This window comes from Corylus avellana, chromosome 2 (genome assembly GCF_965113065.1).
Source record: "Corylus avellana chromosome 2, dhCorAvel1.hap1.2, whole genome shotgun sequence".
Lineage (NCBI taxonomy): Eukaryota > Viridiplantae > Streptophyta > Magnoliopsida > Fagales > Betulaceae > Corylus > Corylus avellana.
In genome coordinates this window covers 37318058-37332866 of record NC_142491.1, presented here as the reverse complement: position 1 = coordinate 37332866, position 14809 = coordinate 37318058, and the positions used below count along the sequence as shown (strand labels likewise).

The window sequence follows — 14809 nt, the reverse complement described above, 5'->3', positions numbered from 1 at the left end:
AAAAAATTAAAATAAAAAATCAATAAAATAAAAAACTACAAATTTAATTTTTGTTTAAAAAAGAAAAGAAAAAAGGAAAGGGGTGGCTTTCATTTTTTTTAGTTGAATATATATATATATATATATATATATATATATATATATAGAATAACACGAGTTGCCATTTTTATTGGTGTTGACGTCATATTTAACGAAATTCGTCATATTTTTTAACGGAATTTGACTCCAGGGACTAGGGGTGTTTGCGAGCTCGCTTGCGATTGGCTCGTATAAGCTAGGCTCGATTATTAAATGAGGCGCTTCGTGAATACAAATTCTAGCTCGGATATTAAACGAAGCAAGCTTGACTCGACTCGGTTAAGTTCGCGAGCAAACTCGTATAAGGTTCGACTCGTATATTTTTTATTAAGTAACAAATAGCAATATATGGTCAATATATATATATTTTTTTGAAAGAAAATCATTCTTATCTCATTAATAGAGGAATCAAGAGCATTAAAACTCTTACAATCACAGAACATAACGTTCTGAAAGATCCTAGTCGAAGCTAAAAGATCAAAGTCGTAACTAAAAGATTACACATTAAAGACGCCAAACATCCACTAACCTATAACTAATCTTCAGTTGGAAGGCAGACACAAACTAATGCATAGGTAGCTCTTATTTCTCGACCCTAGAATCAAAAGGACCCCATGCCGACACACATTCTCCTGAACCCAAAAGCCAGGATATCGTTCACATCCACAACCCCAGGGGTCTGGACCAAAATAACAAGCGAGGAGATCAAGAAAGAGGATATGACCTTATTACAAGCAGCAAGAAAAATACAGGGAAAATCAAAGCAATACAACTAAAAATTTAAAAATAAGAGCACACTAGGCGGATGACAGCAGCCGGAAGAAAAGCCGATCGCGTGCTTGCCGGAAACCGATGCGTAGATGGCGTTTGAAGCACATCGCCGTGGGGACGCGTGAAAAGACCCAGCAGAAGACAGTAAACGGCAAAGCTAGCGCGGAGAAGATCGGCGACACACTCAAATAAATTGGGGGGAAGTTTGAGTGAATCCCCCATAAGCGGCACCCACAAAGTGTGCCCAAATAAACACCTAGCAAGAAAAAATAAACAAGCAAACAAAGAACAACAACAGGGAAAAGAAAGCGAAATCCAAAAACAAACACGAAAAAGAAAATAAACACAGATCGGGGAAGAGAGGGGGGGGAAGGAAAATGGGGAAGGGAGGGGGGAACAGATCAAGGAAAGAGAGGAGGAAAGAGAGGAGGGGGGGAGGGGGAGAAACCCCTCCCCCTCAGCTGTGCAGCACTTCCTTAAGCTCTGCTAGGGTTACTCTTAATTAAAAGATGTTGAGATTATAGGGCTCATATTAATTAATATATAGTCAATATTACTCAATAATAACAAATATACTAATATATTATATAACTTATTTTTATTTTGTTATTTATATGTGTCATTTTGTGTATATATATATTTTATATAAACACATATAAGCAATTTAAAATATATATAGTAAATAATAATAAATATTTGATATAATTATTAATCATTATACCATATGATATAATCATATGGTATAACTGTATAATATATTGTGCCATCAGCCATTTAATCAAAGCATTATTAGATACTTTATACTTAGAAAACATATATCACGTGATCTTAGATCTAAGATAATATTATTATATTAATATGAAATGTGATTTGTGAGATAATATGATCATATAATTTATGTATGAGTGTATGAGTTTATGACCATTAGATCATTAGGAATTTAGGACTTAGGAGTTTGAGCATTACCATTCAATTAAAAATAAAAAAGAAAAGATAATAAGTTAATATGATAATAATTTAAACCATTAATCATATGATATGATTTAATGAGATCATATGATTATATAATATCAAATTAAGTAATTAACATTGGATTCAACAATGTGTTACTTATAACCACAATTGAAGTATTAATATATTTTGTGAACAATGTTTTGACCATTTTTTGAAAAAAGAAATTTAACCATTTTTTGAACAATTTTATTAACAATTTTTTGAACAATTTTTTAAAACTGAACCATACGACGTGGTTTTACTCTTAAACCATTTTCTTTTTTTAAAAAATTAATTGAAGGCAAAAGTACGACGTTTTGCACTTCTAATATATTCGTCTCTTGTCCTCAAGAGGTAGTTTAATCGGCTTGGACCACACTTAATGAAGTGGAGGTCACTAGTTCGAATCCACATTCCCCTTCTTGTGCGAACATGTCAAAAAAAATATATATTCGTCTCTTCTTTCTAACACTAGACCTAAACGAAAATCACTCAGCCTCTCATGGTTGGGTCTGAATCGCCTCAAATTGAGGAGATAATTGGAAATTCTCTAATTGTCCTTCAATTGTCCATATGGACTATTTATTTTGATCCAACGTACTACAAAATGTCACGTATCCCACTATAAATTAAATAATAAAATATTTTTTCATTTTTAAAAAGAAAATAAAAATAAAAATAATAAAAAATTAAAAATTTTTATAAAATAAATATGGCCACCCCATTTAAGCCATGGGGGTGGCTCCCAAGGGCCAGTTAGGGGTGACTGAATAACCCCTAGGGCCTTATGCCACCCCCAAAGACCGGTTGGAGGTGCGTCAGCCACCCCATGGCCACAATTTAGGGCCAAACCAACCTCTGGCTTAGATGGGGTGGCCGATTACTTCATATTATTTTATAAAAAATTTAAAATTTTTATTATTTTTTTTAAAATGAAATAATATTTTATATTTAATTGATAGTCGGACACATGGCATTCTGTAGTGCATTGGATCAAAATGAATGGTCCAGATGGACAATTGGAGAACCTCCAATTATCCCCTCAATTGGAGGGAATCCGGATCCCTCACGGACTAGGACTCTCGGTCTCACGCTCACGCTGTCACTCTGCATCTCTCTCCCAGTCTCTCGTCTCCCGCCGTCTCTTCTCTGCATCTCTCTCCCAGTCTCTCGTCTCCCGGCGTCTCTTCTCTCGTCTCTCTCGCTGCCGCTCTCGCCTAGCCGTCTCTCGGTTTCGCTGCCGTCCTCGCCTCGCGGTCTCTCGCCGATTTGGTGAATCTTGGTGGTAAGGTCCACCAGCTCCCCTGCTCCATCAAGTACGACGGCCCTACAGTAAACGAGCCGAGCCCTAGATTTTCCACATTCACTATTTTTATTTTGTTTCTCTTTTTTTCTTTAATATTCCACTTGTATAGATTTTTTATTTTTTATTTTGAATTAGTTGTATAAAAATTATATAGAGAGCATAGTGGATGTTGAATAATTTTGTGAAGCAAGTTTTCTATGCATTCCCCAGAACGAAAGAGAATATAAGCAGGCATACGGTAGGTCACAAAACCCTGACCAGACCGCCACCCCCGAAGCAGGATACTATAATTTTACAAATATGAAATTCAGGGCTTCGCACAGGCTCCCATTATTCCTTTACCATACTCGCCGCGGTTACCTCCATAGCCAGCACCGCTGCTTCAACTCGTTCTTGCAAAAGTTCCAAAGAACCACTAAAGCGCGAGCTTCTATCAATGGCGGAAGTGGCCGTTCTCAAAGTCAGTCACTTCTCGAGCATGTTGTTTATTTGGAACTACAGAAACTTAATGTACCTGTTTTGTTTGCTTGTTTGGTTGCTGAGAAAATTGAAGAAGACAAGCTGAAATAGGAATTTTGTAGTTTTACATTCTCTGCTGTTAATTTTCTATGGTAGTGCGTGGTACTCGAAAGCTACTTTCTTTTCATTTTTATTAAGAAAATAATGGTAAATTTTGCTACCAGATGCAGTAAAATGTATTATATATGTCAAAATGACAAGAGAAGCCTAAAGGAAATTATTCATGTTAGCTACTATTTATAAGATTTGGGTGGAAAAAGTTCATTAAATGAGGAAAATGCTAGAAAACAAAGTTTAATTCAGGTAAAAATTTGCACGACCAATATGGAAGTAAAAGATAAAATGGAAAAGGGAGCTGTGTACTTTAATTTAGTGAACGTGATATTCGCTGCTTAGTTTGTAGAAGCATGTGAAACTTATAACTGGGGGTGTATGCAGGTGATTCTTTTCTGGTGCCTGGTGCAACTGTTGCTACCTTACTAATGCTTGGTTTTCTCCATGCCCGTCGGCTTTATGATGGAAAGAAGGTTATACATTGGTTACATGCGCATTCCAAACTCATAATGCTTAGTGTATCTAGGAAGGTTGAATTGCATTTTTGGGTTTAATGAATGCCAGTAGCTGCATTTATGTGCTCATCATGGACAAGACCGATAGAATTGTGTATGCTTAAAAATGATTACAACTGTTTGAGCAAGCATCACTCCTGACTGATTCTGTTCTATAAATGGAATATATCATTTAGGGAAAGCTCTAGAATTATAGACTAGGTAGTGCCACCCCTTGTGGATCACTGTTGGTTGTGGGTCACTGTTGGGTGTGGGTCACTGTTGGGTGTGGTGTACTTCTAAAAGTTTTAGAATGGGTTATTAATTTTGATTTGTATTGAAATATACTATTTTTGCTCTATAGTGGAAGCCAATAGACTACTTAGTATTAAATGCTATGTTACATTGACATGGGCACTAGACATGGATATGGATACATGTGTGCATGCAGAGAATTTAATTCTGAAGGTGGACAAATATTATCTTTGATAAGTAAGACATAGATGCACCAAGCACATGCCAAGTACTATATAACTGCATGAAACTAATGCATTTGTGTGTTTTGTATTAGATTTGTCCTACTATCATTTGTTTAGGTGGTTATTCATTTGTTTGATCTCATTTTCCCCTTGATGATAGATTGAAGAGGCGCGAGAAAAAGGAATTGAATTCGAGTTCCAACCTGATGTAAAAGTAATATCTCTATTAACCCCACCCAAGTATTTTCGTTTTGTGATGCTTTCAGTTATTTTATGGCTAATATGTTTCAGCTACACAGATGTTGTATTAAGATTGTTTAACTTGGACATCAATTTTTTTTTCACCCTTTCATCCTTAGGCAACATTTCTGACATTGCTACCCCTGCGCTCTATCTCTAGATTTTGGGGTTTCTTGACAGGCCGGGTGAGTAATCTTCCTATTTTATAAGCTGACAGACTTAGTCATGCTAAATAATAAATAAAATCAATTGACGTTCCCATATTATTCCAAGTTATTCCCTGAATTCTTAACTTTCTGTTCCATCTTGGCTATTCCTTTTCACCTATCAAGCATGCTGTCAAAGAAACTGTTTCAAACTAATGATTGTCCATAGTGTTTGATGTTTCATGAATAGGTTTCAAAAATTAGACTATGATTGCTCTGAGAAGGAATTATGTAGCTTCAAAAGAGAGATTTTTTTTTTCATCCCTTCACTTATTAAGAAAAAAAAAGGAATAGAACTTTTTTCTATAGTATGAAATTCAATTGTTATAATTGGGGCCTTATCTACATGTGCAACTCATTTATAAATTTAGCTTTTATTTTACTGTTCAGTGGCAAGAGAGCTTTGGTCACTTGTCTTTTTTCTTTTCGGGGTTAGATTGGTGATGCCAAGCACAGTTGTTGCACTGTTTGCTTGCTGGAAAGGTAAATGTGGTTTCATGCATCTCCTGTTTTCTTGAAGATATTTAATTGGAGTATTGGTTGTATTTGATTTCGGGAATGCTTATGTATGAGTTACTTGGTGGGTTCATTCTTTGAAGTTTGGTTTTGGTAAATTCTGTGGAGTCCTAGCAGCGGAATTAAAACTATAATATAACAAAATCAGAGTAATTTCATTTAATACCTAATTAATAATGTTTTCAGCCCTCCACCTGTGACATCTATCTAGTATCCAATGCTTCTTCCTGATATATATGGTTGACAATAGACTGTTTACAGTTGAGTCCAAGTTTTTGTCTAGCCACTTCTGATGATGTTATGACTGTTGCCTTTTCATTTGTGACACATACTTGATATGTTTAAGAGAATTGTGTCTTCTTGCTTGCTAAGTTTTAACTCACATTTCTCACATACTTGTGTGATCCTTTTATGATACTATCTTATTTTGATGTGAATTTACCGAGTGGAAGAAAATGTTCGCAGGAACTTCCTGTTTGGCTGCGCCCTTACGCATACAGGGCATGGGCTAGGGCGTTCCATTCAAGTATGACTTTTTTTAAATATATTTTCCTTGTTACGGCAATGAATTATTGCATTCTTGATACTGTAGTTGGGGGTTGATATTGCTTTAGTACCTCCAAGTTTCAACTAGAATTTCAATCAAGTCCTTGAAGTTTAGATTTGAGCAATTTGCTTCTCCAAATTCCTTTTGTGTTTTAATCTAATCCTAACGCTAACAATTTTTAATGAAGCAGATAGATTTCCTTTCTTTTGCTATTTGTTAGTGTCTTCTAGGGAAAATGCCCTCTTTATCACCACATGATGGAAAATTGAAGTTCTAACAGTGTTTGATGTGGATCACAAACTAAGGCTGTAATGCAGATTTATTTAAATTCCTCATTCTTTCAAAACAAAATTCTTCATCACCAATTGTTCATCTCTCTCTTAGAAGTAAAGAATTAAAATAAATACCTTAGTTTTTGTACTCAGAAGAATGGAGATCTCAAATTTGCAATTCAACATTTAAAGAATTTTTTTTGTCTAACTTTAGTTTCAATGTTGAAAGACTAGGATAAATGTAGTTGGTCTCTCTGGTGGAAAAAAATTCTACCATTGCCTCCCTCTTCTTTTCTTCCTCTCAACTCGTCAAGTCTCTGTATTGCATAAGGGATAAATATTGGAGAAAGTCTACTGAAATGATAATGTGACTGGTTCATTTTGTGTGGGAAATTAGTGAATTATCTCAAATAAAAATAAGTGATGAAATCGTATCCAATTTGGCTAGAGGGTGTTAGGGACTAAATTTCTGGAACATCAGGGAACTTTTAAGAACTTAACTGCTTTAATTGAAACTTCAGAGAGTCATTGAAATATTAGTGTAACTTGAAGGTAATAAAGTTTAATGTAGCCCCTTCTTATTTTGATAGGGTTAGTAAAATTTATGCACTAATTGCTAAAGATGACATAAGAATTATGATATTTTCTTTACAGATTTAGAAGAAGCAGCTCTGCCTCTGGATGAATATGCTTCTTTGCGGCACTTCTTTGTCCGCACCTTGAAAGAAGGTTCGAGGCCTATTGACCGTGATCCACGATGTCTGGTAACTGGTAACCGGCTTCTTGGACATCTTTATGTCCAATTTGTTTAACTCTAAATTGTTGCTAACTGTACCTTAACCTGTATGATTGTGTTATGTTTGATCATAGGTTAGTCCTGTGGATGGTACCGTTTTAAGATTTGGAGAGTTGAAAGGAGCAGGGGCTATGATTGAGCAAGTCAAAGGGTTCTCCTATTCTGTTTCTTCTCTTCTTGGTACAAGCTCTTTCCTTCCCATGATAGCCGAAGAGGACATGCAAGAAGAGCGCAGTGAACAGGAAAGTACTTCTAAAGAGAAGAACAAGAGGTCATGGTGGAGAGTTTCATTGGTGTCTCCTAAAGTTTGGAATCCTATGTCAGCACGGTAATAAGACATTCACATCTAATAATTTTTGCTATCCATCATTAACATTGTGCAGATATGGATGTTCATGATCTTATGTACATGGTTGATCACTAACAAGCATAGACTGATTTATCTTTTGGATAATTTCCTAGATTACTGTTTGAACATATCACTTGTAAATTAAATGTATCGTTTATGTGTTTAATAGAGCCACATTTTGTAACTCTTCTAGACAATTATCATATTATCTCAAGGAAGTTCGTTTCTAAGTTTTGGGTTAATGTCGTTGGACATTGTTATGACTAGGGTTTAGAAAGAGAGAGAGAGAGATGTGGAGGAAGTGATTAAGAAGAGGATTTTCATACATAATTCTACTTCTTACACACACACACACACACAAAGAAGACTTATATATCCCCACTTACTAAGCTTAACTATGATGCGAAGGGAGAATCATCTAGGCGTGGAAAGGGCAAGGCTCATGCTTGTTAGCGTTTGAGGGTTTTGGGCTTTGATGCCTTGTGGGTGTTGGGTTGGCAGGCATTTTGGGTTGGTTGGGTTGTGGGTGCTCTTGCTGTTTTTTGGGTTTTGGGCTTGTGAGAGGCCTTGAGTTTATGGCCTGTGTACCTAGGGGCGCCTTACGATTTTTCAATAAAGTTTTACATTACTTGTAAAAAAGAAAAACTAAGCTTATTGCAAAAGTGACCTCTAACACCCCTCTACAAGCTGGAGCATGTATATCATATAAGTCTATTTTGGAACAAATAACCTTCAATCTACTACAATTCAAAGATTTTATAAACATGTTACAAGTTGATCTTTAGACTTCACAAATGGTGTAGAAATATCTACTTAGTATCTTATTTCGAATGAAATGACAATCAATCTCAATATGTTTAGGGTGTCGGGTGTCTTCTCTTCTGGCTGAATATCTGGGGCTTCCGTTAGTGGCTCCCCACAAAGTTTCTCACATTTGGGATGGCATTATTGAGAAGATCGAGCAACGTCTGGCTGGCTGGAAACATATGTATTTGTCCATGGGTGGCAAGATCACCCTCATTAAAAGTACTCTTGCTAACATTCCTACCTATTACATGTCCTTATTCCTGCTCCCGGCGAAGGTAGCTAACCGCATTGAGAAGCTTCTACGTGAATTCTTGTGGGGAGGTCTAGGAGATGATTTCAAATACCATTTGGTGAGTTGGTCAAAGGTTTGCTCCCCGATCTCGGTAGGTGGATTGGGTATAAGGAAGCTGAGGGACTTCAACCGAGCACTATTGGGTTATGGTACAAAGAGAGGCTTTGTGGAGGGTGGTGGTGGATTCTAAATATGGAAGCCATTGGGGGGATGGAGTACCAGAGAACATGCAGGCTCGTTCGGGGTGGGGTTGTGGAAACATATTCGGCTTGGGTGGGATTCTTTCTCATGCTCCACTAGGCTTGTAATTGGGGATGGAACCCGGACTAGATTCTGGCTTGACTAGTGGTGTGGGGACACGACCCTTAAGGCAGCCTTTCCTGTTCTCTTCAGCATTGCTTGCGAGAAGGAAGCTTCGGTGGCGGCTAATTTGGAAGTCCTTGAAGGAGCTAGCCAGTGGAGTGTTAGATTTTTTAGAGAGGCGCATGATTGAGAGGTGGATGACTTTGCTTTGTTCTTTAGCCTTTTGCATTCAGTTACAGTCAGAAGAGGATGTGAAGATAAGTTGTGGTGGATTCCCTTCAAACAAGGTACCTTCACGGTCAAGACTTTCTTTCGCACTTTAGCCAATGTCGAAGGTAGAGGTTTCCAAATGCGTCTGGCGAACAAAGGCCCCTTAAAGGGTGGCCTTCTTTACATGGTCGACAGCTTTAGGGAAAATTCTCACTTTGGATAATCTAAGGAAAAGGCACATCATCGTCATTAATAGATGTTGCATGTGTAAGAGGGATGGAGAATCTGTTGACCATCTTCTTATCCACTGTGACATTGCTTCAGCCTAGTGGAGTGTGATCTTTAGCTGTTTCGGGCTGGCTTGGGTCATGCCTAGAAGGGTTCTTGATCTTTGTGCAAGTTGGTCCTTAGGAAGGACAAGGAGTGTCGTAGTGTGGAAAATGGTGCCTTTATGTCTATTTTGGACCATATGGAGAGAGAGAAACACTAGATGCTTCGAGGACTTGGAGAACTCAGTGGAGGATATTTTAGCCTCGATTTTTTTTTTTTTTTTAAATTTTTTGTACATGTGGACAGCGGCATATCTTGCCCCTTTCCTGATTTCTTTCGCAAACTTCCTTGTCCGTTTTTCTTTTTCTAGTTAGGTGCTCTCTCTTGTATACCTCCAGTGTACTTAGGGACGCCTCACGCTTTTAATAAAACATTCTTATTACTTATCAAAAAAAAAAAAAATCTCAATATGTTTAGTCATTCCATTGAAACCAAGATTAGAAACTATCTGAAGGGCCGCTTGATATCACAAAATAACTGAAAAGGAGTTGGAGTGGGAAAACTAATCTCTTAAATAAAATGTTGCAACCATGTTAACTCACTAGACGTCTAAGTCATTTCCTTGTACTTTATTCTACCCCATTTCGTCCTACCATGCAAACAAATTACCTCCAAAAAAGGTATTATATCTGGTAATAGATTTTCTATCTATAATAGATCTTCAATCTATTATATCTGGTAAGAGAGAGTTTGCCTAATTAACATTGGTAAAACCTTTCACTCTAAAGTGCCCCTTTGAGATAGTGAATAATACGAGTGATAGCATCTCAATGTGAGATTCTAGGAACTTATAGGAATTGGCTTACTACGCTAACTGGACGTGAGATATTTGATGAACTGGTGGTTAAATAATTTAGCTTCCCGACTATCTGAGGTATCTACTAAGATCTCCAAATAACTCTTCATCACCCTTCAAGAATTTATGATTTGAATCCATATGAACATGAATGGGTTGAGCACCTTAGGAAGCAATTTCTTTTAATTGATCATGTACATACTTTCTCCAAGATAAGCCAATACCCTTCTTATATATAGCAACTTTAATACCAAGAAAATAACTTAATGCCCTTCTTAGATTTAGCAATTCTAATGCCAAGAAAGTATCTGAGTTTGCCTTAATCTTTGGTGTGGAACCATTGCTATAGAAACTATTTCAACTTAGCAATACCCTTCAATTCATTCACAGTAATTACAATATCATCCATGTACATTAGAAGAAGAATCTAACTTGGGGACCAATATGTAAGTGAAACATTGAATGGTCCGTATAGCGATTGTGGAGGCCAAACTCTAATACCACTTCAAAGAACTTTACAAACCACACTTTCAAAGATTGTTTGAGGCCATACAAGGCCTTCTTTAATATGCACAATCCCGATACTCCTTGAGCAACAAAGACTTCGTCTAGTAAGTCACCATGCAAGAAGGTATTTTTAATATCCAACTGAAACAAAGGCCAACAAGGTTAATAATAGCAAGGGAAGAGTTGGAGATGAGGGCAAGGTATCTAAAAGAGAAGATGTAAGGGTAAGGAACTTGGTAGAGGGAGCGGAATAAATTAAGAGGGTATAAGGGTACAACATATATCTGAAAAAAGGACTGGGTATAAGGTAGAGGGATGCAGCCTTCAGGCTGGGCTTTGCATTTAGGAGAGGAGTTTAGTCACTTTGTGGGGCTTCCGTGTGATGGTTTTGAGGGTAAGTTATTGGCCTCGTTTGCGGATATTGTAGCAAGCAATGCTGTACAGGGAGAGTGTTCTTGCTCGAATGCAGGAAAAAGAGGTATGAGAGAACTTAATAGTCTGTTCTCTTCCATCAATTATGATGCACACAGTGGCAATGCTTCATGTGGGAGGAAAAAGGGGAGGGCTCAAAGAGGTTGATTTTGAAGCCTAAATTGCTTTCGTGGAACGTAAGAGGGTTAAATGAGGGTGGCAAGAGGTTGAGAGTCAGAAGTATTTTAAGGCAGAGGAAGGCATACATTATTTGCTTGCAGAAAACTAAACTGGAGCGTATTTCTAGCAGTTTAGTGAGAAGCTTGTTGGGTTGTCAACATGTTGATTGGTGTTATTTAGCTTTCTAGAGGGGCTTCCGGTGGAATCTTGCTGATGTGGCATAGGAGGGTTGTGGAGAAGATTGAGGTGTGTGTGGGGGAGGTTGTGGTTGCTTGCTCTTTTAGAAATGTTGAGGATAACTTTACTTGGGCTTTTGCGGGGGTTTATGGTCCTAATATTCATAGTGTCAGAAGGTGTCTCTGGGAGGAGTTGGTTGGCCTTATTAGTTGGTGGGATTTGCCTTGGTGCATTTCAATGTCACCCGTTTTCCTCGCGAAAGATTGGGGGAAGCTTGTTTTTGCCCTGCGATGGAGTTTTCCAACTTTATTTAAGAGCAGGGTCTCTTGGATCTTCCCCTTGCAGGGGGGTCATTTACGTGGTCCAACAATTCCTCTTGGTCAAGAATTGATACGTTCATTGTTTCTCCGAATTGTGAAGCTAAGTATCTTGGTTTGTTTCAAAAGGGGGTTCTTAGATTGTGCTTTGACCATTTTCCTATTCTCCCTGATTGTGGTGGTATTCAAGGGGGGCAAAAGACCATTTTAAGTTTGAGAATATGTTGTGGGTTAGTTAGGTAGTTGTTGTGTCCTTGTTGGTGTTGGGTTCCGCAGGTTCTTCTCCTTGTTCTTTCTTGTTTTTTTGTTTGTTCTTTTTCTGTCATTTTTGTATACTTCATGTATGCTTGGGGCGCCTACGCTTTTTATAAAGCTTTCTTGATATTACCAAAAAAAGTTTGAGAATATGTGGGAGGGTTTTTTGTTTGATCCTTGTGGGGTTGTGGGTTAGTTTGGTAGTTGCTGTGTCCTTGTTGGTGTTGGGTTCTCGGGTTATGTTGGATTCTAGGGTTCTATTGTGGGTGTAGGGTTGTCTGGGCGGTTTTTGTGGGTGGCTTTGGCTGGGCTACATTAAAAACCTGCAAAAAGCCCTAGGCTACATTACAACACAGCAAGAGCCCTCTTGCCTTTGCCCCGGCTAGATCCAACTCCCCTAGCATCAAAGTTGATTGAGCACCCTAAATTCTTAAGCTCCCTTCTCCCTTTTAGTTTAGAAGCTGAGACTGAAAGCTCTTGATGCTGCCCCTCATCAATTAAAGTGAAGAACTCAGAAAACACTTCTCATCACCCTTGGAAGAGATCCCCTTAGTGGGATAACGCGACCTTGCTTCTTGCACAATCTCGTGGTAACCCCGGCCCCCACCCCCCCCTCCCCAAGACATACCCAGCAGAAACTGAGGGTAACACTCGATTACCGTAGAAGGGCCCCCCCCACAGACAAATTGCCAGGTGGGGCACAAAAGCCCAGCATCTTCTCACCCACAAGACCAACCCATTGATTTGAGGGAGCAAACTCACCCACACCAGACGAAGACGATGGACCAGTCCCAACGCCACCAGGTGAAGGCCAGGCAATCGAAGGACTCTTGACCACACTAGAAGCACTCGTGATAAGGAAACCTCGCCGGAGAAAACTTATTGGAGAGGACTTCCTGACTGCACCCCTTACAGACGCTGACGCGGATTGGGCACTGACCACAACCAACAACGGAGAGAGAAATCCTAACAAAGAAACCGTCGGGATGTTGATCGCCGCCACAATTTCGGCAATCAAGTTCTCATCCAAAATGCATTTCTCTATCGCCCTCCGACTTCTAGGAGTATCTCTACAACGACTTGGGTTCCGTCGAAAACAGTGGCACCCTAGACTCTGTCGTCAACTGAACAGTAGTTTGGACCCTTGAAGTGCAGCCACTAGTGTAACTAGAGTATGCCGGACCAGTACTCCCAACGTTTGCCGGAAACAGGACCATCTCTCGGCGAGATGTTCTGGGCAGACTGTGAAGGCAAGAAGATGCTCACCGTACCCTCCTCCCGCGCATTTATCAGCAAACCAGAACTGGGCTGGGTGACCGGATCTGGAGAACCATGACCCACATCCAAGCCCACCATGGCCAAAACCCAAGCCCGACTTAGAAATGGGTTTAAACAAGAAATTAGCCCTGGGCTTAAGTTTAAGGGCCCAGCCTTTCCGCCAAGCATAAATGGGTTTGCGGGAAAGCCCACATCATGAGTAGCTGCCCAAATCCACCATGTAATTGCAATGTAAGATACTTTTTCATACGTTAAGTACTTAAAGAAATAGTGCTCATAACACAAGTAAAATTATGCATGCATTTATATATGCTGGCATATGCATGGTAAAGCAGTACATGATAAACTCAATTATACTGTTGGTGGAATGCAACACTCAACAAGACATACAATTTGTTATGATAATGTCAAATAATCAGGCAATCATGTGCTCATGATGTATAAACCATATCTATGTCATTTCAGAGAAAATTAAATCCAAATAGTTTTCCATAGTGTTGGCAGCATGCATGGGAAACTCAAACATCATTTTTTTTTTGATAAGTAAACGCTATTTATTATAAAGTGCAAAAGGCGCAGCTCAAGTACACAAAAAGTGTACAAGAGAAACCCATAGCTATTAGAAGAAAAAAGATAAAGAAAACATGAAAGCTAGAAATATTTAAGTCCATGGCAGCTGTCCAGCGATAGAGAGTCTAAAGAAAAAGTCCTCGAGTTCCTCCACCATCTGTTCACGGTCTTCAGAGCTCTAGTCATTTCTCTCCCTCGAAAGACACCACATAAGGCAAGACAGGAGCATCTTCCATATAATACTGTTCGGACTTCTTCCAAAGAACCCTTTCCAGAAAGCAAAAAGATTTACCACTAGACGAGGCATAACCCACGGCAACCCTAGAAGGCTGAAGATGGTATTCCACTTCACTTTGTAAGGTGAACTATGCTAAGCAATGATCATCATAGTTCGCACCCCAGTTTCCCCTTGGGGAATTTGGGGCATGACAATCCAATGTTGAGAGAGATTAGTTAGTTAAAAGCAAGGAGGGGTTTAGATTGAAGTTTGTTTCTCTAGTTCTATATCACAATTTGTATTGGTTCAGTATGATTTAAGATAGCATCTGACCTTGCAAGTCAAGAATTGACTCCATCAAATGTACCTTCGTGCTATTGCAAACTCCAGATTTCAGTGACTAATGAAGTCAAGTGGGATTTTTGAAGTCTCACTATTCTTACCATTAACACTGTTGCACGGCTATTTGTATTTGGGGGTGTTTTTGGCTCTTTCTAATTAGCTTTTTTTTTTTTTTTTTTTGGGTATACTTCATGTGT

The 14809-nt window shown here is 38.6% G+C and overlaps 1 protein-coding gene across 6 annotated transcripts in view; it reads left to right on the top strand.

Annotated features, from left to right (window-relative positions):
* Positions 1-2896: 2896 nt before the first annotated feature.
* The window catches only part of PSD1 (phosphatidylserine decarboxylase 1), a 25916-nt gene continuing 14003 nt past the window's right edge, over positions 2897-14809 (top strand). Inside the window, exons 1-8 of one of the 6 annotated variants that reach the window (XM_059587968.2) lie at positions 2898-3127; positions 3359-3608; positions 4106-4194; positions 4855-4908; positions 5054-5119; positions 6122-6182; positions 7130-7239; positions 7346-7599. In XM_059587968.2, the coding sequence (XP_059443951.2) occupies positions 3449-3608; positions 4106-4194; positions 4855-4908; positions 5054-5119; positions 6122-6182; positions 7130-7239; positions 7346-7599 (794 nt within the window). In that variant the 5' untranslated portion in view covers positions 2898-3127; positions 3359-3448. Of the gene's footprint in view, positions 3609-4105; positions 4195-4854; positions 4909-5053; positions 5120-6121; positions 6183-7129; positions 7240-7345; positions 7600-14809 lie in introns of all 6 variants that reach the window. The other 5 variants (XM_059587960.2, XM_059587951.2, XM_059587985.2 and 2 more) reach the window with 5 other exon arrangements.